Source organism: Takifugu flavidus, chromosome 7 (genome assembly GCF_003711565.1).
Source record: "Takifugu flavidus isolate HTHZ2018 chromosome 7, ASM371156v2, whole genome shotgun sequence".
Taxonomy (NCBI): Eukaryota; Metazoa; Chordata; class Actinopteri; order Tetraodontiformes; family Tetraodontidae; genus Takifugu; species Takifugu flavidus.
Genome location: NC_079526.1, coordinates 8,428,589 through 8,450,372, shown reverse-complemented (window position 1 = coordinate 8,450,372; position 21,784 = coordinate 8,428,589). Strand labels below are relative to the sequence as shown.

At 42.5% G+C, this 21,784-nt stretch overlaps 2 protein-coding genes across 8 annotated transcripts; both read left to right on the top strand.

Annotated features, from left to right (window-relative positions):
* Position 1: 1 nt before the first annotated feature.
* si:dkey-21p1.3 (collagen alpha-2(I) chain) lies at positions 2 to 11,326 on the top strand. 3 transcript variants are annotated; one of them, XM_057038049.1, is made up of 49 exons: positions 2 to 459; positions 529 to 690; positions 1,376 to 1,465; positions 1,785 to 1,904; positions 2,058 to 2,096; positions 2,214 to 2,267; positions 2,360 to 2,413; positions 2,667 to 2,774; positions 2,928 to 2,981; positions 3,248 to 3,301; positions 3,421 to 3,465; positions 3,596 to 3,649; positions 3,748 to 3,792; positions 3,868 to 3,921; positions 3,986 to 4,030; positions 4,104 to 4,157; positions 4,235 to 4,279; positions 4,363 to 4,416; positions 4,496 to 4,540; positions 4,641 to 4,694; positions 4,772 to 4,879; positions 4,959 to 5,012; positions 5,106 to 5,159; positions 5,287 to 5,331; positions 5,426 to 5,479; positions 5,661 to 5,705; positions 5,873 to 5,926; positions 6,056 to 6,109; positions 6,190 to 6,243; positions 6,333 to 6,386; positions 6,492 to 6,545; positions 6,671 to 6,715; positions 6,797 to 6,841; positions 7,144 to 7,251; positions 7,465 to 7,518; positions 7,748 to 7,801; positions 7,938 to 7,991; positions 8,077 to 8,184; positions 8,284 to 8,337; positions 8,403 to 8,510; positions 8,612 to 8,662; positions 8,739 to 8,792; positions 8,891 to 8,944; positions 9,050 to 9,103; positions 9,188 to 9,295; positions 9,383 to 9,436; positions 9,730 to 9,925; positions 10,007 to 10,060; positions 11,272 to 11,326. In XM_057038049.1, exons 1-47 carry the CDS (start codon positions 7 to 9, stop codon positions 9,904 to 9,906), a joined length of 3,495 nt encoding a protein of 1,164 aa, XP_056894029.1. In that variant the 5' UTR covers positions 2 to 6; the 3' UTR covers positions 9,907 to 9,925; positions 10,007 to 10,060; positions 11,272 to 11,326. The 3 variants fall into 3 exon arrangements, with proteins under 3 accessions (XP_056894029.1, XP_056894027.1, XP_056894028.1); XM_057038047.1 differs by having other exon boundaries at positions 2 to 690; XM_057038048.1 differs by lacking the exon at positions 11,272 to 11,326 and having other exon boundaries at positions 2 to 690; positions 9,701 to 9,925.
* Positions 11,327 to 15,829: 4,503 nt separating this feature from the next.
* On the top strand, positions 15,830 to 21,482 carry soat1 (sterol O-acyltransferase 1). 5 transcript variants are annotated; one of them, XM_057038070.1, is made up of 16 exons: positions 15,830 to 15,848; positions 16,246 to 16,400; positions 16,835 to 16,893; positions 17,350 to 17,498; positions 17,584 to 17,643; positions 17,748 to 17,855; positions 17,956 to 18,241; positions 18,355 to 18,433; positions 18,549 to 18,633; positions 18,719 to 18,764; positions 18,853 to 18,982; positions 19,096 to 19,193; positions 19,291 to 19,389; positions 19,507 to 19,642; positions 19,716 to 19,894; positions 20,383 to 21,482. In XM_057038070.1, the coding sequence occupies exons 2-16, from the start codon at positions 16,247 to 16,249 to the stop codon at positions 20,446 to 20,448; spliced, it is 1,734 nt and encodes a 577-aa protein (XP_056894050.1). In that variant the 5' UTR covers positions 15,830 to 15,848; position 16,246; the 3' UTR covers positions 20,449 to 21,482. The 5 variants fall into 5 exon arrangements, with proteins under 5 accessions (XP_056894050.1, XP_056894048.1, XP_056894049.1 ...); XM_057038068.1 differs by having other exon boundaries at positions 15,836 to 15,930; XM_057038069.1 differs by lacking the exon at positions 15,830 to 15,848 and adding an exon at positions 15,965 to 15,983.
* The last annotated feature ends 302 nt before the right edge of the window (positions 21,483 to 21,784 follow it).

Below are 21,784 nucleotides of genomic sequence, written 5' to 3'. Positions count from 1 at the left end.
CCTCCCATGAACCCGGAGGCTGCAAGTGCCAGCACAGACTCAGCAGCAGGAGCTGCAGCACCACAGAGGTCAGAATCGGGGTCAGAGGTCACCGCGCCTGTGAAATCCAGTCTCATCTCAGACTCCAGGTTTGCCGGTGGGAGCAGATCAGATGCCACTGCAGCAGCAGAGGAGAGGCAGGACGGATCCCCGCTCCTCATTGCTGCTCCCATTCCAACAGAGACTGAAGATTCATCCGTCACAGAAGCTGCAGAGGGATTTAAACCTCACAAAGACCCGGACCAGACCGGACCAACCCCGGCCTTACAGAGCGAAACAACAGCGGGGGACATGTTGGTAGTTTCAGCCAATGGGATGAAAGAAAAACAGCCAACATTTGACCGTCCGGACACATTTTCACCAAAGCCCCAGATATCATCACAATATCCAGATGCAGAGGCAGGAGGGGAGGAGGTGGAGGTAAAGGAGGGGGATGCACACACAGTGATGGAAGACCAACATTATGATAACAGCACTCTGGTTTTTAAGAACTCTACTCAGGCCTCATCTGATCTGAGCCCTGATTTGATGACCGGAGACTCCTCCCTTCTATCCAAGAGTAAATCCACCCTTCAGACAGTATCATCAGACCAGCCTCCCGCACACACAAACACCAGGAAGGGGGCAAAATTAAGATCTGGAGGTCAAACGGTAAAGTTTTATTCATGTTCCAATGTCAACGTCAATGTTCACTTCATATCAGTTTGGCTGAGAAGAAGGAGTCAGGATTAGGATTGCAGTAAATTCCCTTTAATCCCACGCAATATGTCAATTTCAAAATGACTAAATCAACACATATTTGCTGTCAGCATTTTCATTATTAAGTCGCAAAGCTTCTCACATATTACTTTCATCTTAACAATCAGTAAAAATCTGTCAGATCACAATTTCGCAGGAGTACACCCTCCATCTATTATCAGAATATATGAGCCCGTTTTTATTTGTGACAACTGTTTTTTACTCCCTCCAGGTAGTTTAAAATCTCCATGGCAACTGAGTTGCCAATTGAACACTAAGTTACACATCAGAGTCTGTATGGTGTCACACAGGCATAAAGAACATCAGTAGTCACTGTCTTTATCAAGTTTTTCCTCTAGTTTTCGTTGCACTTTCCAAGTATTTGCTATCAAATTCATGTTATAATTATTCAAATTTATAGAAATGTATAGTTTTATTGTGGCCTCACATCTGTATTACATACTAGTATGAACGTCTCACCCTCTTTACCACAAGTATTAAATCTGAAGCCTTACATTTATGGGAAAATTAAGGACTGACTATAGTGGAACCCTCACTGGGTTATGGTTACCTAATTCTTTTACCTTACTCTTCTTAGGGGTCCCAGGGTCCACCAGGTCCATCAGGCCCACCAGGGTCACCAGGGCCACCAGGGCCACCAGGGCCATCAGGGCCAAAAGGAGATAAAGTATGGAAGTTATATTGGGTTTTATTGTATTTTGAGACTTGTTTCTTTTCCCATCAGTTCTCAGCTCTCAGGTTTTTAAAAATAATGCAAATGATTTTATATGTGGGACTGTGTATTGTGCTTAAAGAACAAAAGGTATTAACAGTTTGCATGATTGCGCTGCATGATTGTTACCTGTATCAGCGTTTTATACATCGTTACTGCCCTCTAGTGGTACAAAATCATCGGCTCAGCTCGAGTTCAATCTGCAGTTTCTGTTTTGAAGTTAAACTCTTTTCTATAAACGACAAACACACATTTTTGTTTTCTGCCCTGTCAGGGCTATCAGGGTGTTATGGGAAGGACTGGACCTACAGGGTACAGAGGGCCTGATGGCCCTCCCGGGATGTCTGCCATTGTTGTGTTTAAGACCTCAGAAGAAGAGTGGGAGGACTTCAAAGTAAATCAGTACATGTACAAGTATATCTTTATGTTTGAACACTGTCATAAAGATGATAAGTATATGATCTTTTTTTTTGAATTTTTTTTAAATTATTATTTTGTTTCTTCACTCGTGCTTCTCTGTGCTGACGTGGTGTTTTTGTCATTACAGAAAACAAAGATCTACAAAAAACTAATATCTTCCTGGCCGGTAGGTGTTTATCTATGTTAATAACTAACTGTTTGTGTTGATTATTTTTATCCAGAAGACATGTTAACAAGGATATTAAGTGTTCAGTTTCACTAATGTCTAATATTCTTAACTCAGAAAGTTAAGGGCCTTCCAGGACCTCCTGGGCTACCTGGAAATGATGGTCCAATTGTTAGTAGTAATAAACTTATTACCTTATTTCATCATACTTCTAAAATACTAAACAGACATAAATAAGCGCATATCCTCTCTTCCTTTTCCAGGGACCACCTGGAATTACAGGACAGCAGGGAATAAAAGGAGGTCAAGGGAAACCTGTACGCATTTCAACATAGTTCAAGCGTTATCATCTTAAATTAGGCTTTTTTTAATAGATTATTGACTCATAATGGCCCATTTTAATAGATTTTATTTGATGAAACATCATTAATGTCTAGCGTCATGTACAGTTATATTATTACAGCCTGTGCTCGCTTTGTTATACAGATATGATATGAAGAGGATCTAAAAGATCAAAACAATAAAGTTCATATTCAAGGTGCTGTATGTCATTTACTTGAATCTCTGCAGGGAAAATCTGGACCACAAGGTACTCCAGGTTCCCAGGGTCATCCTGGCAGAGACGGGATCCCTGGAGAGAACGCGTACCCAGGCCCTGTGGGTTTACCTGGAGAACAGGTAATGTTTAAAATAATAGAAAATATTATGTGTGTGTGCACACACACGCATGTGTGTCGACTCATTTCGTTGATGTTGGGTCAAAGCAATATCCAGTAAAAGATATGATTGATAGCTTTCTCTCACAGTTCCACTTCTTTTTTGTCCCAACAGGGTCCTAAAGGCTACAAAGGAGATAAGGGCAGGAAGGGGGAGCTGGGTGAGTGGGTAAGAGTGGCACATGGCTTTTGTAACATCATGTGAATGAACGTGTTAATCATTCAAATATTCAGATCTAGATCTCTGTCATCATCTTTGTCAGTGGTCAGAAATGAGTGTTTTAGCTAATTGAATTTTCTCTTTATTTATTTAACTTTATTTTGTTGGTGATAAAAATCTAAACTGTAAAAGTGTTATTCTGTTCGGTTATTTACGGTACATAATGCTGTGCAGGGTGGTGGGCTGTCACATAAAGTTATGGTCTGTCTCTATAGGGTTATGATGGAGAGGCTGGAGCACAGGGAAATAGAGGACAGAAGGGAGCCAAGGTCTCTCTCCCTCACACACACACACACACACACACACACACACACACACACACACACACACACACACACACACACATGCACACACACACATTTAATGTTCCTGTTTCTGCACCATTCAGGGTAATAAAGGAGTCAGGGGAGTGGAAGGTGTTCCAGGTTATACGGTAACTGAATTGGTTGCATTTTTCAAACTTTTGCTTATTGCAGCAAGCGCTGCAGTTTGCAAAGTGGTTGTTAAAATTCTGAAGGTCTCATCTAGACTCATTCCAGAACTGAGTGAGTGTGTATTCACAGGGGCTTCCTGGAGCCAGAGGTCCACGTGGTTTTCCAGGCCCACCAGCTCTTCAGGTCAGGGATTAAATGTCTTTTTTTTAATTCTCAGTGTCTGAAATTTGCCTTTTGTTTGCTAATGTTATAATGTTGGATATATGGTGGATCATTTTCAGGGAAAGATTGGAGCTCCAGGATTTAGTGGACCGCCGGGCCCACATGTGAGTTAGTGTCCTACTGAAGGTCTCCATGAAGTAGGAAAAAGATGCACTTTACATTGATGTACATGTGCTCAGGGCAAACTGGGTCCCAGAGGAATTAAAGGTGTCTGGGGCGTAAAAGGACCTCCAGTAAGTTAAAATGACTAAATATACCTGGGAAACTGCATCATGGCATAACGGTTTACCCTCTTAGGGTCATCAAGGTGAATTTGGAGCCAGAGGAGCAGCTGGCCCACAGGTGAACTCACACAGAGAATAATAGTAACATCTTCTTCATCAAACATCTAACCAGTTCCTGCATGTGGCCTCAGGGAGAGCCGGGTTCTGATGGGATGGTCGGCTTCCCTGGAGTCCGTGGTCCTCAGGTATGGTAAAACCTTCTTTTGGGAGTCAAAGTTCTCCATCAGTACTCAAGTGTCATTCAATTGTGTCTACCTCACAGGGAAATCCAGGGCCTGCAGGGCCCCGGGGTCCTAAAGGGGACACAGTGAGTATGGTTTAAACACCAGCAGGTGCTGCATTGGTGTGGTGCCGTGTTCGTCCTCATCACAGCGGTGTGTGGTTTCCCAGGGTGATCCCGGAGATGAAGGGGACATAGGTGAACCTGGACCTCCTGGACTCTACGTAAGACAACAAGATAAACCCAGATAAGACAACATGTCTGAAGGACCTCAGTTCTTCCTCTTTCTCCCTCTGTTTCCAGGGACAGAATGGGAATCCAGGAAAGTCTGGACCCTCAGGTGATCCCGTAAGATTACTTAAAGCAATTTCAATATTATATTCAAATTATAATCAAGGTGTTTCTCCACACGTCCCTGGAGCTAAAGATGCATTTACTGTTTCACCAGGGGACCAAAGCTGAGCGAGGACAAAAGGGCGATCTGGGATTCAAGGGGGATCTGGTGGGTTTGATCCGCTCACTTGATTGTTCATGACTTCTTCAGACAGACCAGCCAATGGTTTCATTCTTTGACTGCAGGGATCTCCAGGACCCCCTGGTAAACGAGGACTGAAGGGACGTCGCGGACCTCTCGGGCTCGAGGGATATGAGGGGCCAACAGGACCAGTAGGACCACCTGGACACAGCGTGAGAGAAGTCAGACGTGTCTTCCTGTTCCTTTATCAACTATTACGGAATATTCTTTGTTCCCTCTCTGCTTTTGTAGGGATTTGACGGCATCATGGGGGAGCAGGGGAACCAGGGAAGAGAGGGACCAAAAGTGCGTTTTATAAGTGTCAAAAAATACTCCAGCTTGTTAAACTTTTTGAAATTATGTCAAATTTTAAAAACATCAAAATCTATCTCTCCCCAGGGGAATCAAGGGCCTGATGGTGTTCCAGGAGTGCCTGGGCCCCGAGGAGGCAAGGTGGGATGAAAGAGCTAACAACACTACAGATCACAATGAAGAAGCAACAGTGGACGCACTGAAAGCCAGAGAAGAAAGATAAATTGTACATTAAAAAGCATCAACAGAATAAATGTCTCTTTTCAAGGGTCGAGAAGGTCAAGGAGGATTTTCTGGGTTGCCAGGCACAATTGTGAGTACGAATTAGCTCAAGATCATTTGATTTGCAGATTTGAGCTCTGTTCCTATAGCTTGATCTGTGTGTTTGTGTGTGTCTTTATTCACAGGGAGAGATGGGAAATTCTGGAGAGAGAGGATCAGAGGGAGAACCTGGTATCCAGGTTCCTACATGGCCCATCCTGTCCAACACTCTTAATATTCACATGTTTGCTTAACATTGATTCAAAGCTCCTAAATGTAACCCCCAGGATTATTGTCTGTAAACTGACTGTCCATGATAAGAATTGCTCTGATCATTTTGGGATCACACCTGTACCTCAACAGTCTATCCCATGTGTGCAGGGGACACCTGGAGTTCCAGGAGGTACTGGATCTAAAGGACTGAAGGTGGTTTTTATTATTATAAGAAGTAAAAAACCATTAAAGACCTTGGACACTACAGATTGTTGGATACTAAGAAGTTAAACACACATTTAGTAATTGGTTCTGCCTGTATAAGATACTTGATCAAATGTAAAAAAATAAACCCTGATCATTATAAATGATAATTTTAGGGTCTTCCAGGTCAGTTAGGCAGCAGGGGGCAGGATGGAACTGTGGGAGAACTGGTAAGTACAGCAGTAGTAGTTGAGTAATAGCTGGCAGCGTAATTCACAGACCATAATCTCATTTATTTACTAAGGACACAGCCTTCTTAGAGACAGAAATGTGATCAGATGAATTGATCTCATTTACAGGGACACTCTGGTGTAGAGGGGATGAATGGAAATGTTGGATCTCCAGGACCAAAAGTGAGCATGTTTCTGTAATAAACCCCAAAAAATGCATATTTAACACAAATGTAGGTCCCATAATCTTCTAAACATTCCAGGGACTATCTGGAAAAACAGGAGATGCAGGCCTCCAAGGTCCTGTTGGAGAGAGCGTGAGCATTCGCTGATCTTATTATACATTAAATTTGATTTAAATTTACTCAGTGTGGCAGACAGCCTTTAAAAATGTGTGGTGGTCTAGGGAGGAGCCGGCAGTACGGGAATGAAAGGGAAACGAGGAAAGCGGGGGCAAAGAGTAAGTAACAATGCTTTGTTCGAAATGATTTGTATTATTCGTATAGAAATTTGTTTAAAATATCCATAATAATGTTGGAAAAACACGTGTTGTGTTCTCCTTCAGGGAGTCCAAGGCATACAAGGACCAAAGGGCATCGCAGGAGGTGAAGGATTGAAGGTAGCCATCAGTCAAAAGGATGCTGTTCATTTTCAGTGACAATATACATCAGAGTCTATTGGAAGCTGAGCTCTTCTGTTCTGGTTTATGCTCTAAAATTCTGCCTTGTTATGTGTGATGTGAAGGGAGAGAGAGGTGAGGAGGGTCCGGGAGGGAAGCTGGGAGCTCCTGTAAGTGTTGTACAGCTACTATTATTTTACTGTTGTCGTTCAACTCATTTCTTCAATTCATTACCTTTTTCTGTCTCCCAGGGAGAAATGGGAATACCTGGACCACAAGGATACAATGGACCGACTGTAAGATCCATCCATCCATCATCCATCCCTCCATGCAACATCCATCCATCCATCCATCCATAACTCCTCCCTTCTCCCTTCCTCCATCCATCCCTCTGTCCCTCCCTCCCTCCATCCATCCATCCATCCATCCATCCATTCATCCATCCATCCATCCATCCATCCCATCCATCCATCCATCCATTCATCCATCCATCCATCCATCCAACCTCCAGAAATCACCCAATCATCTATTTTATTTTGTGATTTATAGCTAGTATCTAACATTAAAAACAACGTTTTGTTGTGTTTTTTTCCTTCAGGGAATTCAGGGTAACATTGGACCATGGGGTGAAATTGGGCCTCGTGGCCTTCCAGGTGACAAAGGTTTACAAGGTCCAATTGGCTTCCCTGGTGTTCCAGGTGAACCAGTAAGTGTATTTGAATGCTCGGAAAGATAAATATTCACATGCAAATTCGTAGGTAGCTGTGGTTGGGTGGTATCTCTAGCCTTTCATGTTGCCTGGAATGTCTACTGGAACACAAGTTGAAACAAACTTAAAATAATATCATTATTTGCACATAAAAAAGTACATAAAAAAGTACAGTGTATCCTAGTTTTTGCATATTCTCTTTGCATACAGGGTAGCAATGGCCCACCAGGACAACATGGAAAACCTGGCGTCAAAGGAGATGAAGTAAAGCTTAAATTTGCATGAGGACAATCAAATGATAACAGTTTTCAGACATATTAATCACAGGTCTCCTGTGGACCAAAAAATGAACATATTAACTCCAAAGATGAATCATCCGACATCATTGTCTTAATTTTGAAAGACCTGGTTTCAAGCCACCTCTCTCAAAAGCATCTTAACAATGGTTACTCTTTGTGTATTTCACCTAAAATGTCTTGTTTCATCACTTCAGGGAGCACGAGGAGAAGCGGGGCAGGAAGGGGCTGCTGGTCTCCATGGTGAGGAGGTATATTCATGAGAATAGTCTTGTCAGAGATTTGCTTTATCTTTTGTATTCTTTAGACCTGATAGCGGCTTTCCTCTGTGCGTAACAGTGATTTAATAAGTGAAATATTGGAATAATCTAGTGTTTCTTGGTTTAGGGTCCAGCTGGACTTAGGGGACTTGAAGGGCCAAATGGGAAAAAAGGATTAACTGTGAGTAAACACCACTTTATGGTGCAACTTTTTCTACTTTATTTCATGAAACATGTTAATAGATCATTATAAAAATGTCTTTTAGGGGGACAAAGGTAATACTGGACCTCCTGGCCTTAGAGGGCCAAAGGGAGCTGAAGGCAGTAGAGGGAACCAGGGTACACAGGGGTCAAAGGGTGGCCTGGGAAAGCAGGTCAGTGATTTATTTCTACAAATGCTTCACTTTTATTGAGAAAAGGACAGTAATGATTTGACGTTATTACTTCTGTCCCCACTCAACCTGTATCTTTAGGGATATGATGGTGCGCCAGGGGACAAAGGACAACCAGGGGCTCCAGGGTCCAAGGTCAGACCAGATCATGTCTGATTAACTGAAGAAATTAGGCATTTATGGTGATGGTGCATTGACAGGGTGATAAAGGTGTCAGAGGTTCAGCTGGCGTACCTGGACAATTTGGACCTGGGGGAAACACTGGGGCAGCAGGGACCAAAGGCCAGAAGGGGCTCCATGGACACACTGTTAGTAACACTGTCAAACCAGAAAACTTTGCCTAACAGAGACAAGCTAAACCATTCTGCAGGGATTCTAAAAGTATTGTAATGTATGCACTCACTTTTAGGGCCCTCCTGGCAGCCTTGGTTCCTCTGGACCAATTGGACCATCCTCACCAGTATGTATTTCATTATTCTCAAAGATACAAACATTATCAATAAAATGGCAGATTAAAAAAAATCTATGGTTTTTAGGGTGTGCCAGGCAAGAGAGGTGGTGTGGGCAAAAGGGGAATCCCAGGACCAAAGGTTCCTTTAATTGTTGTATTCACAAGGGTGATTTGTCTAAACCTGTACTGGTTTACGTCATGGCAGTAATTCTCCTGCTGTGTCTGTCTGCTACTCAGGGCATACATGGTGGAAATGGAATGATAGGTCTTCCTGGACCGAAAGGAGACACGGTGGGTTTTATTTTGTGCTGCAACCCGTGGGCACTAACTCTTTGGGTGCATAGATGCACAACTACAGTGAGAGAGCGCCTGTGTGAAATGGTCCGTGTTTTCCAGGGTAATCGAGGAGAGAAGGGTGCAAAAGGAGAGCATGGGACAAAAGGCTCCATGGTAACATAACACAATCAAGCTCATGCTCTTGTGAGTAACATTCTATAACATTCTAGCCTTAAATTTGTTATTGCATTTTTGCAGGGATCTATGGGAATGATGGGGCCCAGTGGGTCTGCAGGAGCTCAAGGCCACCCTGGGGCTGTTGGTCCTTCTGGTCTTCCAGGTCTTCAAGGAATTCAAGGACTGAAGGTTAAGTGCATAACAATGAAACCAAAGGTGAGAATGGATGTCAACCTTTAAAAAGATGTTGTAACGTGGTTATTTGTGTTTACAAAGGGAGAAAGTGCCCAGCCTGGAAGGAAAGGAAAGAAAGGAGCTCCTGGAAAACCTGTGAGTTGTATTTATAATAAAGACAAAATTATACTGTTGCTCTGATTTAATAAAACAAAAGCAAATGTGTGAACTTCTCTGTTTGTCAAATGGAAAGTCAGAGATGAAGAACTGACACCCACACAGCAGCAATATGGCTCCAAATCGATGTTCATTCATTTATTACAGTAACAGAAAACAAACCTAATCTTAAGATTCTTGGATCCTTTTTCCTGGTGTAAAGGGAACGATTGATCATCTTTAGAGTCCATGTCTGTTGAACAGATTAACCCAGAAGCTCTACTGCTTTGTAGGGATCTCCAGGCCCCCTGGGTACACCGGGACACGTTGGACTGCCTGGGAAACCTGCAAGTGTCCCATTTGACAGACTTTTAGCTAACTGTATTTTAACAGAGACGATGGTGACTGTATTGGTGATTTCTTGGTTCATTTCAGGGTCAAAGTGGCACAGCTGGCTTGCTGGGAGTTGAGGGTAATGAAGGCGATCCGGTAAGGAAGTGTGTTATAATTCAGTTCCATCTGTTGTTCAGCTTTGCACCTAATTCAGCCCCTCATTTGTTCTTCCAAAAGGGTGATGCTGGTTTAAGAGGAGCTCCTGGAAACCCAGGCAGGCCTGGAAAACCGGTTAGGCAAAGAAAAATACATTCACTGCCTGGCCGAAACCAAAAGTCACCAAATGGATTTAACCAAGCAAATATGAAAGAGCCTCTTACTGGATAATTGTTACATGGGCGATTATCTGACAAGTTATTTAACCCCAACTGATGCAATGAGAAGCTTCTTTTGTCTTAAACAGACGTGTCGAAAGACATCCAGTGGTCGTGGGAGAGAAGTTGGTCTGTTTGAGAAGGGTCAGATCTTTGACTGGATCAAGCAGAGAAAGCATCTAAGGCGATTGATGAAACTATTAAAGTGGGGTTAAGAACTCTCCAAAGCATTATTAAAAAGTGGAAGCATGGTGAGAAACCGTCGAGAAAGGAAACCTGAATGATCCTGATGGGCATTCACTTAAAAAGAGAAAAACAACAGTAGAACTCAGGGTTATGTTTATTAGTGAAAGTAAGAGGATTTCCACATGCACAAAGTGAAGGGAAATCAGGGGCTTGTGACTGAACAGCTGTGTCGTCTTAAGGAAACCACTAATCAGTGAGGCTAATTGGGGACAAAGGATTCAATTTCCTAGGAGGCATAAAGACTGGACCCTGATGTAGTGGAAAGTCATGTGGTCTGATGAGTCCAGCTATACCCTCTTCTGGAGTGATGACAGCATCGGGGTGAGACAAGAGGCAGAAGTGATTCGCTCATCATGCCTGGTGCCTACAGCACCTGCCTGTGGGTGCAGTTCTGGTCTGGGGTTGCTGCAATTGCTCAGGTCTAACTTTAGCAACATCATGTGCCCAAAGATTGAGGTCAGCTGACCACCTGAATATACTGAAGGACCGGGTTATTGCAGCAATGGATTTTTATCTTCACTGATGTCACGGGCATGTTCCAAGATGACAATGCCAGGATTCATCGGGCTCATATTGGGAAAAAGTGGGCTCTCCCATCGTCAATACAAGGTCTTGGTGGAAAATGAATGCAACACTGGATGGAAATCAGATGTGACAATCTTGTGACGCTGCGGAAGCTTATCGAAACAAAGCCACAGGGAATGTCTCTGTCATCAAAGCTAAAGGTGGTCCAAGGAAATGTTAGAGTGTCTGGCCTTTTTTTTGGTGGGTGACTTTTTTTGGCCAGGCGGTGGGTGTGACCATACAAGATAAACCCAGGCAGACTCCAACAGTCTGTCCTCATGATGTAATAATAAAGTTTAACGATCTTTTACATTTTAGGGAGATCCTGGACCTGCTGGGGTCAGGGGAAACATGGGAGAAGCAGGTGTCAAGGTAAAAACAATTCACTTAAAATACCAATGATGTTAAACCCCACAATTATGTGAACAGTGATTTAATATAAAAATTGAGTTCACCATGCCTGGAAAAAATGGGCATTATTGATTTCTTGTTGGCCATCAGGGAAAACCTGGAGCAAAAGGAGAACAGCACCACCCTGGCCCCAGAGGTCCTAGGGTATAAATGTTTACAGATGCTTGATAGTCAGATGATTAATTATATTGATACATTTTCTAATAAAACCCATTACTGGTCTTTATAATAGGGTATTCCGGGATTCAGAGGAGAGAATGGAAATCCTGGAGGTTCTGGTCTGAAGGTAAAATTGAGCCACAAACGGCAGTTCTCTTCTACATGGCGGTTCTTGCACCTTTTCTTTATTCAAATGCATAGTTGTCACAGATTATACATTCATGTACCCTTCATCAAACCCACATCCTTCATTTTTTTCACCTGTACAGGGTCTCCCAGGTGACACAGGAACACTGGGACCTACAGGGCCACCTGGCCTAAAGGTTAGTAAATATTTCTAATTTCACAGCCTAAACATGAAAACAAACAGGCTTACTTTATTTGGTTTAGGGGAATCCTGGTGTGCCGGGGCAAAAAGGTCAGAGAGGTCAAAAAGGGAAGGCAGTAAGTTTTGTTTAAATGTTATTTTCATTTGAGTTGAGTAGACTGCATCTTATTAATCAGCTGATTGTTGCAGGGAGAACTTGGTCCTCAAGGTCTGCCTGGGCAACAAGGCACAGCTGGACTTCCTGTATGTTGCTTGGCTATTTTTGTAGATAAGCAGAATTTGTAAAAAAAATATTTAATCAATGTATTTATCACTGTCTTATAAACAGGGTCAGCTGGGGCAGAAGGTGAGAGATTTGTCATTGTGGGAATTTGGGTAAGCATCTGAAAGCGATTCTTTCTGGCCTCCTCAACAGCTTGCGTGTCTTTACAGGGGCTGAAAGGAGTTCAGGGTGAGAGAGGGCCAAAGGGAGTCCAGGGCCATCCTGGTCCTCCAGTAAGACTCTAACGTAATACTGTAAAAAACACTGTGGCGTAATTTAGGAAAAACCCCAATGCTAAATAATTGTAAAGTATGATGGTTGATGCAGATTTCAAGAGACTGTGACAATCACCTGAAAGTATCTTTTCCACAGGGAAGTCCAGGTGCACCAGGGAAACTCACTCAGCCATCCAACCCAAAATCAGCTCAAACAAACAAACTGAAGACAAAACCCACAAAAAACAGCACACATAAATATCTGCAGAGATCCAGAGAAAGACCTAACGTCACAGGGGGAAAAGAACATGTTGGTTTTAAGCTTCTTTTTCTTCGATGGCCTTGCTGTGTTTACACATTCGACAAATAAACAGTGATGTGCTCTGGTAGAGGCCCAAGTCGTTATCCAGGAGATGGTCAGGCCACGGGGACCACTTTGACTGGCCACTGGGAACCAAAGAAGACCCCGCCACCACCTGTTACGAGCTGGGACTCACACACCCACAGCTGAACGACGGTGACTGGGTCGATGTAAAGCCTGATTGCTCTCCTCACAACAAACACATTAGAGTAATGGAATACTTGAATTTCTCCTAGGTTACTTTTATATTGACCCCAACCAAGGCTGTCCTTGTGATGCAGTACAGGTATTCTGCAACTTCACAGCTGGAGGAACAACCTGCATACGGCCTCTGCAGTCACAGGTGTGCTGAACTCATTGAAAAGGAGGGCGTTATTGGTTGATAAACACAAATTATCGGTTGTATTTTGTCGCTTAGATTAGATTCCATTGGGAGCAAGGCCAGAAGACGCGTGTGCAGTGGCTCGGTCAGCAACATGGAGGAAGCCTGGTGAGATAGGGGCGTCTGACATCACTGCGACCTCCATCAGGTCTTCTCAGACGTGACCACTGTGTCTCTGACAGTTAGAGTACGCCGGCCTGGGTGTCGTCCAGCTGAGGTTTATGCGGTTCCACAGCCACACGTGTTCCCAGCGCATGACCATCAGCTGTAATGGAAGCCAGTCCAGGGTTGGCAAAACTGATTCAGCTCAGTGGCTTGTTCACCTAACGGGAGACTCAGGGAATGAAATATCTTCACATTTTACTTCAGTGTCCAGGAGAGAGTGTGAGGTAAGGGCTAAATTGTTAGAATTGTTATTTAATTGGTCAGTTTTTGTGCTCTCCTTAAGTGTTTGGTGCGTGATCATCTTACAGGTGGAGGTGGATGTTCACACTCAAGTTGATATGGAGTTACTTCCCGTCAGAGATCTGGGAGTGGAGATTTCATCAGGGTCACCTTTTTTTCAGGAAGTGGCTGTTGTTTTGGGACCGCTCTGCTTTTTGTGACACATAAATTCATGCCCGCATGTGTTTCTGGGAGTGCATGAAATGAATTTCTGTAAAACACTTCATGTGATTTTCCTGTTGCTCTGGGGTTTTTTCAGTGTCATTTTGTGTCTATTTATTGAATTGACTGAAAAAAATGGTAAAATACTTATTTGATAGAGCAATTCAAAATGTTAATGAGGGAAAAAAAAAAAAAAAGAAATGACTGCATCCACAAGATATTGCAACAGACAGAATTGCAATGCAGGAATATGACACGAATTGTCTCATATGTTGCTTTTAAAAAGAGTAAATCTGTCCATCACAGGCAGTAATGAATCGAAAGCTCCAGACTGCTTTGCAGAAATGCAACTAAATTTTTACAAATCATTCAATAAAATTATAAATTTCAAAATGTGGCAATACAAATTCACAGCTTTTATGGAAGCAATTCTATTATATTATAGATACTATAAGATACATAGTTGTCAGCCGGGGCCAGTTGAAAAACTGACGTGTCATAGTTGTGACCAGTAGAGGGCGATAGTGAGTAAACAAGTCAATCACGTGCTTAACAATCATCACAATTAAAAATCTATATAGAAAATTATCTCTTGCTTTTGCAGATTCTAAAAAGGCTTAAGATAAATGTCTATTCATTTAATGAATAAATGTCAAGCCAAAATGGAGAAGCTGCTTTTGAGATTTTGTACCAGCATGCGTGACCATTAATCTGGGCGAAGTTATGCACGCCATTTTTGAAGAATTGCAGGCTCACAGGGGAAAACGTTTAAGACAGTGTCTGTTTTTCTCAGCACAATATGCCAACAATTTTACATGCTGCTAAGTAGAACTCTACTACTGACTCTGACCTGAACTGAGCTGTCGTGACCCTCATCACTGATCTGAAGTGAGGTTATAAAGAATTGAATTTCTTCAAAATTCAACAATTTAAAAAAAAAGAAAAAAGAATCTACTGAGGGTGATTCACTAATCTGTTGGATCAATCAGTACAAAACGTAAGCTTCATTTGGCTTCATTTCCGTGAAATTAATAATGAGCCATGACTTGTATCGACCTAATTTTTGGATGATGTTAAAATATTATAAGATGACGACCTAATATGTAAAACACTACACGTCAAAGAGGTTGTGTCTCTTTTTTCCGCATGATTTTATCTATCAGGCTTGATGATCATGGTCAAGGTCATTTTTTTTATTTTCAATGCACCTCTGTGTTTTTTTGCAGTTAATTGCATTAGCCACAGCCAGCTCATGAGACTGGCTGAGCTAAAAGGTTGATCATACATTTATCCAGAAGGCACATGCCTCATTTTATTATTGTTGCACAACTCATTCACATTTTCAACACTTGTGGAATTTACCCAATGATTAGCACCAAGAATGTTGCTGTAATGCAGATCTAAATCAGGAAAGTTGTATAGGAATGGCGCGAGCGAAACTAAATATAATCACATGATCCTGTCTCAAATATGGCTCCTGGTTAAGAATTTCAAACAGAGACCTTCATGATGTCACCCAAAATTGTGCATTCATAATGCATTTTGCACAGCATATTTCACAATACTTTGATTGTTATTGTTTATAAATGCCCAGTATGACTTGCTTTAAAAATATTTTTGTTTAAAGATTACATTCACAATCATTATGTTGGGGTAATATGACAGCCAGTAAACAGTAAACAGTATTTTCATTGTGTGTAATTTTAAAATGCTTACTTGTATGTAACATACTAATTTAAAAGAAAAATAAACAAAAAAAACCCCAAAACGTTCAAATGAAACAACCATAGCTTAAAATATAACATTCTATAGGGACAAATAAATCAAGGAACATTATATCTGACACTAATGAATATTTGACAGGGTGTATTAATTTTGTTGTACAGTGAGTACCGTATTGGCCCGAATATAAGACGGTGTTTTTTGCGTTGAAACAAGACTGAAAAAGAGGGGGTCGTCTTATAATCAGGGTCGTCTTATATTCGGGCCAATACGGTACTTCTACATTATACATGAATACTTAGAGGGTCGGTTTCCGACGTTTCCTGTCGCGGCCGTGAACGTGAACGCGCGCGGTCACGAAGGAGCTGATGACGTCAGGAGGAGGCGAGCGTCCCAGCAAATCAGCGCCGGCTGTTCTGCTCCTCATCCCCGCTGCTTCAATGGGAAAGGTGAGCGGCGGGTAGAGCCGCACACTCCGCTCACGCAAACGTCGGAAACACTCGGCAAGAGAGCGCCCGGCTGTCCGAGCGAGTAGGTTCCCACCGAGGCGGTGGAGCGTTCCTAAACAATTGTCCTCAAGTCCGGTTAGCTAACGAGAGACGTCAACAAGTGGGCTCGTTTGGGCTCCGCGTTCCGCGTCCCGCGTCGTTGAGCTGAGAATTTAATCAACATTTCCAATTTTCCCAAGCGCCTGGCACATTCTATCTACGTATCGGCCGTTTGTCTGCTCCGTGTCCGGGTCACGTGAGGCTAATTTGACTGTCAACTGGATTTTAGTTTCGTTTATCAATCGGAAACGGCACCGTTCCAAGTGAGATTTGACGACTTTTGGTGCTCATTTTGTAGGATGGAGAGCGGGCACGACTCTGTCCTGCGGTCTCGGTGCCCCGGCATTCCAAAGTTCCCCTCGTTCCCTGATTTAGATGGGACATTGGATGGGAAACCCAGTCGGAGAGAAGATCAGGAAGACGACGGGGACAAGCCAGCGACGACCAGCAATGGTGAGAAATCACCAAATCCCTCGTCAGCAGGGTCAGCGGAGAGGACAATGACCCACTGTTGCAGTGATATTAGAAAAGGGATATTGACTCAAGCGCTCCCTCCCTTGTTTTACTTACCTGAATGGGGCAATGTGTCATGAGATGACTGTGTGGTGACCTGTGGGTTACCAGGCCAGAAACTACCACCATCCACATAGATTATTATTCTGTGCTGTTTTGGTTCACTGTTTGCTGACCTGCCCTATTGCAATGATCTCAAGAACTGAGCAAACCTGTTTGCCATTATACAGTTGCCATCATATAATACCTGTAATTACCTCTTCAATGTTTGGACTGTTTGACCTCCACTGATGCTGTCTTAGAGTGCTCATTGAGACTTGTTTTTCCTTCATTGTTTTCCCAGGTTAACTAATCTTTTCTCTTCATGTTTTCAGGAAGAATTGAAGTGGAACACATGATCAGCAAAAAGCTGCAGCTGAAGAGGAAAGCAGAGGTTTGATAATCGAGGATTTGTGTGTATATAAAATGTCAAACTAGCATGTTAAAACAAGCAAGAGGGACTGAAATAGAGAAACATTTGCAATAGAGTGATTGTAGATTTTCATCACATTTTTTTTAACATTTCTTGAGATACATTTCTAACTGGTGGTGCATTTTTGCGCATTTTTGGAGACACCAACACAGAGCTTCTGTTAGCCGAGTAAATCTCTGGCTCGTCAATTGTTCACGGATTGCTACAAATTCATTCTTTACAAGGTGTGAAATGTGCATTGTTCTGGGTGTTATGCCTTTTTTTCCCCTAATAGAATTAACTCACTATTTCTTATGCAATGATTCTACCTTTTTAAATAGTGCTTTTCTTGTCAGACCTGCAAGTGACTGAGGAGGTGTTTCACTGCCTGGGGACACTTGAATATCAGTATTTTTGGTTTTTGCCCTTGTTGATCAGTACCTGAAGAATGACCTGATGCGCCAGTTTGACAGTCAGGTTAATGACTTCATGGACAGTCTGATTGAGGAGTCCGCAACTCTGGAGCCGGCCCCTTTACCTGCAGTCTTCTCGCCACCTCTGTCAGACAAGGAGAGGAACAAACTCAGGTGCTGCCACTTAACGGACCCCAGAAGTGTTTTTTTTTTTCCTTCTCTCCAACCATAAAAGACTAATGTCACGGATTTTGTGCAGGCACTTTCGGCCTCCCCACGGCCAAGGGAAGCACTTTGTCAGTCGCAGGTCCCTCCTAGAGTAAGTTGAGCCTCTGGGATTGCTTATTGCAGAAGATTCTCTTTAGGAATGCTTGTTTTTAGCCTTCATACAGTCTAATCTCCTGCTGCTGGTGTTTCCTCCAGTGAGCTGTTTGAGGTGAACCACATCAGGACTATCTACCACATGTTTATTGCCCTGCTCATTCTCTTCATCCTCAGTACTCTGGTTGTTGATTTCATTGATGAAGGAAGGTAAAGAAGACCAAGACTACCATTTTGTTTTATTTTTTAAGTGATTCTCCACAATCAAATTGTCTTCCAATTTCTTGTCTGCTTTTTTCCACCATCCCAGGCTGGTGCTGGACTTCGACTTGCTGGTCTTTGCCTTTGGACAGATCCCTCTGGTGGTGTGCACGTGGCTCTGCATGTTCCTTTCCGTGTTGGTGGTTCCCTTCGCTCTTTTCCACCTGTGGTCACAGACCCAGTCAGGGAATCACAGCCACCCCAGGTTGTGCAGTGTCCTCTTTGTCTCCATCTACCTGCTCTACCAATTCTTTGCTCTGGGATTCCTGCCTACCTACATCGTAGTGACCAACAGTCTGCCACCCGCTTCCCGCTTCATCGTCATCATGGAACAGGCCCGTGGCCAGTTTGCTATAAATACCTTTCTTTATTTAAGAAAACCTGTAGCATATATTTCTGAATATCTGTTGAAAATGTTGCGAGCGTCTCTTTATTCCTCTCACCTCAGGTGCGCCTGATGATGAAAGCCCACTCCTTCATCAGGGAGAATGTACCGAGGGTCCTGACCTGGGCTAAAGACAAAACAGGTATGTACATTCATCCTTTCATCCGTGCTTACTACTTCTCGGTGGATCCCATGTTTTCACTTTTTACCGTGTGTTCCAAAAGTTGATGACGACCAGTCTGTCCTCTCGTCTGCAGGCCCGTCTCCAGTGTTGCCTCAGGTTTCCCAGTATCTGTACTTCCTCTTTGCCCCCACCCTCATTTACAGAGACAAGTACCCACGGTATAAGCACGCCCTCTCGGTGGTCGAAACAGGCCGTTCTTAAACAGCAGTTCACGTTAATCTCTCCGTTTCTCATTAAATACAGAAACCCAGTGATCCGATGGGGATACGTGGCTACAAAGCTACTCCAGGTACTGACCGCTTGTTTTATATGGCAGAGTTTACTGAGGAGTCCAACCCAAGCCATTTATTTCAGTTTCAACTCCTCTCACCTTCAAGGTCCTGGGCAGTCTGTTTTATGCCTATTACGTTTTCGTGCGGCTGTGCATCCCTCAGTTCCGCAGCATCAGTCTGCAGCTAATGGACGTGAGGGCCACCGTCCTCTGCATCTTTAACTCCATCTTGCCAGGTGAGCTGGACCTTTAGTGTTTCTAAAATATGCATTTATACCTCTCATTTGCCTGAGTCGGCGTTGGGTCTTTGTTAGTTGTGCATTTTTGTGATTAGAGTCTTTATTTGCAGGTGTGTTGGTTCTGTTTTTGGCATTCTTTGCCTTTCTTCACTGCTGGCTCAATGCTTTTGCTGAGATGCTCCGCTTTGCCGATAGGATGTTTTATAAGGTACACCCTTTGACATTATCCACTACAGGGACCTTTAAATGTCTCAGGCTGTTTCATTTTGTACCTTTTTATATTTTAATCATTTTTATATTTACAGGATTGGTGGAATTCAACTTCTTTTGCCAACTACTACCGCACGTGGAATGTAGTGGTGCACGACTGGCTGTACTACTACATGTACCGGGACTTTCTCTGGGTAGGTGGTTATCTGATGAGCCTCTTTGCAGAAGATGAAAAGGACTATGATGAAATTCACTGCTGCATTTATTGATAATTTATTGCATTTCTCTTCTATCTGCTGTGTCCTTTCCAGATGTCTGAGAAGCGTTTCAAACCAGCGGCCATGCTGTTTGTGTTCACAGTATCAGCAGTGGTCCACGAGTACATTCTGGCTGTCTGCTTCGGTTTCTTCTATCCCGTACTTTTCTGCCTCTTCATGTGTTTTGGAAGTAAGAATTTATTCCAAGTGTTTGGATGAAAATGCAGATAAACCCACAAAATACTGTAGCATTGCTTTGTTAGTTCAATATACCTTCATCTTCATTTTTCCTGCAGTGATGTTCAACTTCATTTTGCACGACCAGAGGAAAGGTCCCATCTGGAACATAATCATGTGGACGTCCCTCTTCCTGGGTCATGGAGTAATCATCTGTCTCTACTCCCAGGAGTGGTACGCCCAGCAGTATTGCCCCATAAAGGAGGTAACATTACAGAATATCTCTGTACTGTCTGGTGAAATATTCTATATGATATTGTGAGTGTTGCATTTAGAGTTATACAATGAACTTAAATTTCACTTAAATTATGTCTGAGAAATTTAAGCATCGAGCTTAAATTTCAAGTATTATTATTTAGTATTGTTTCTTACTTATATTAATAGTGATGATTATAATATAACAAAGTTCTCCAGTGGAGGAATTATCTGAACAACCTGAAGGGGGCGCACTTTCCACAGCAACCTCCGCTCTTTCTCTGGAAATTAAAGATGTACAGTGTCACCTGCCCTTGAGGCAAAATAGCGCAAAGTTTGGTTAAAAAGGCGGCTTTTAAAATAAGTCCTATATCATACTGGAAACCAGTGGAGGAAGGCGGTTGGTGAGGATTATTCCAGTTTGTGTGCTGAGCTGTGAACAGCAGCATTTTGTAATCCAACTGAGATGATCAACTAGATCTGCCTTTGCCATTTCAGCCTTCATTCCTGGAGTTACTGAAGCCGCGGTCCTGGAGCTGTCAGCGAGGGCCAGCGGTGGACTGACAGCCTGTAATCCACTACTGGACCTCACAAGACGTCAGCACTGATCCGTTTAAACCGATCCGTTCGACCAGCTTTTTTGTTAGACTTAACTTCTGCTATTTCAACTTTGATATTTAATTGCACTAAAGTTGCCAAACTGCTCTTTTCTCTAAATGGCAAAGGAGGAACGCCTTACATACCCCTTTTTAACAAATATTACAATATTGCTTTTTATTTTTCGAGAACTATTTATTTTGCCAATGCTTTAGCGTGATGTTTGTTTTGATCATCTGTGAAAACACTCCTTGTGCCAATATGCTAATGTCAATCAACGTGCGGCAGCTGAATCTAAATTTCACACAATGAAATAATGGGACTGCAGTAAACATATTTCATAATTGGAGTTACTGCATTTATTAATATCTTATTTGGAAAGGCATGCACTGCCAACTGAGTTAATTTAGAAGAATGGACATTGTGTTTTGTATAAATCGAAGAGTGAGATGCCTTGAAATATGAAAAAAGTCTATATTTTGCTTTATGGAGTAATATATTTTGTGAGTGCTGGATTTATCCTTTGTTGTGTGGATATTTTTAGTTTACATACATTGACATACATGAACATACATTCTTATGGATGTTTTTTGGTGTCCAAATAATGGGACTGCAGTAAACAAATTTACAATTTACTTTACCGGGATGGTTGTGGGGAAGGTAAAATCATGACAGGCTAAGTTGCAGCTGGCTGCTGGGATGTAATAACATGGGGATCGTACTTGATTATCACAAAGGGCTGCTTTGTTTGATGCTGGGTACATTAACTGAGGCTTTGCTTGTTTGCATTTTACAGAAAACGCGTCCATGTCCCGTGGATGGTACTGATAATGCAATCTTGGTAGAACTTGTACAAACCTTTGTGTCATTTTGAAGAAATCAACATTATTGCACAAACAGTGTTGCCTAATCTGATATATGCCATTGCAGGGAGATAACGTGACAATTGGATGTACAACAGAGACAAAACCAGCAATAAAAGCAACAGCACTTTAAAAAGATATCCACAAGGTGTCGCTATATTAAAAGCTTTGATTTGATCCGGCGCTCAATGCGGCTGCAGTCCGGAGTGACCGATGCACGCATTTCATATGGATCATGAAATAATTTGGACGTGGATGGGTTTTAGAATGCAGCTGTAGTGAAATGCACTTGCATATTTTGAAGAACTTTGCATATATCCCTCAATATTTTTATACCAAAATGTTGAAGGGAAATTCACAACTTTTGTTGTATTTCTATGGTAATTTTGTCTTTAACCTTTGAATCATGAGTTTTATTCACAGAACAGGAGTCGGTATAT

Bases quoted from the DNA above. Each gene is read 5' to 3' on its own strand.
- si:dkey-21p1.3 (XM_057038047.1), top strand. From the start codon at position 7: ATGAACCCGGAGGCTGCAAGTGCCAGCACAGACTCAGCAGCAGGAGCT. The intron at 4,280-4,362 runs GTGAGTATGGTT...GTGGTTTCCCAG, and splicing joins GGGGTCCTAAAGGGGACACA to GGTGATCCCGGAGATGAAGG. The intron at 5,480-5,660 runs GTTCCTACATGG...CCATGTGTGCAG, and splicing joins AGGGAGAACCTGGTATCCAG to GGGACACCTGGAGTTCCAGG.
- soat1 (XM_057038070.1), top strand. From the start codon at position 16,247: ATGGAGAGCGGGCACGACTCTGTCCTGCGGTCTCGGTGCCCCGGCATT. The intron at 18,434-18,548 runs GTATGTACATTC...TCTCGTCTGCAG, and splicing joins CTGGGCTAAAGACAAAACAG to GCCCGTCTCCAGTGTTGCCT. The intron at 19,643-19,715 runs GTAAGAATTTAT...TTGCTTTGTTAG, and splicing joins CCTCTTCATGTGTTTTGGAA to TTCAATATACCTTCATCTTC.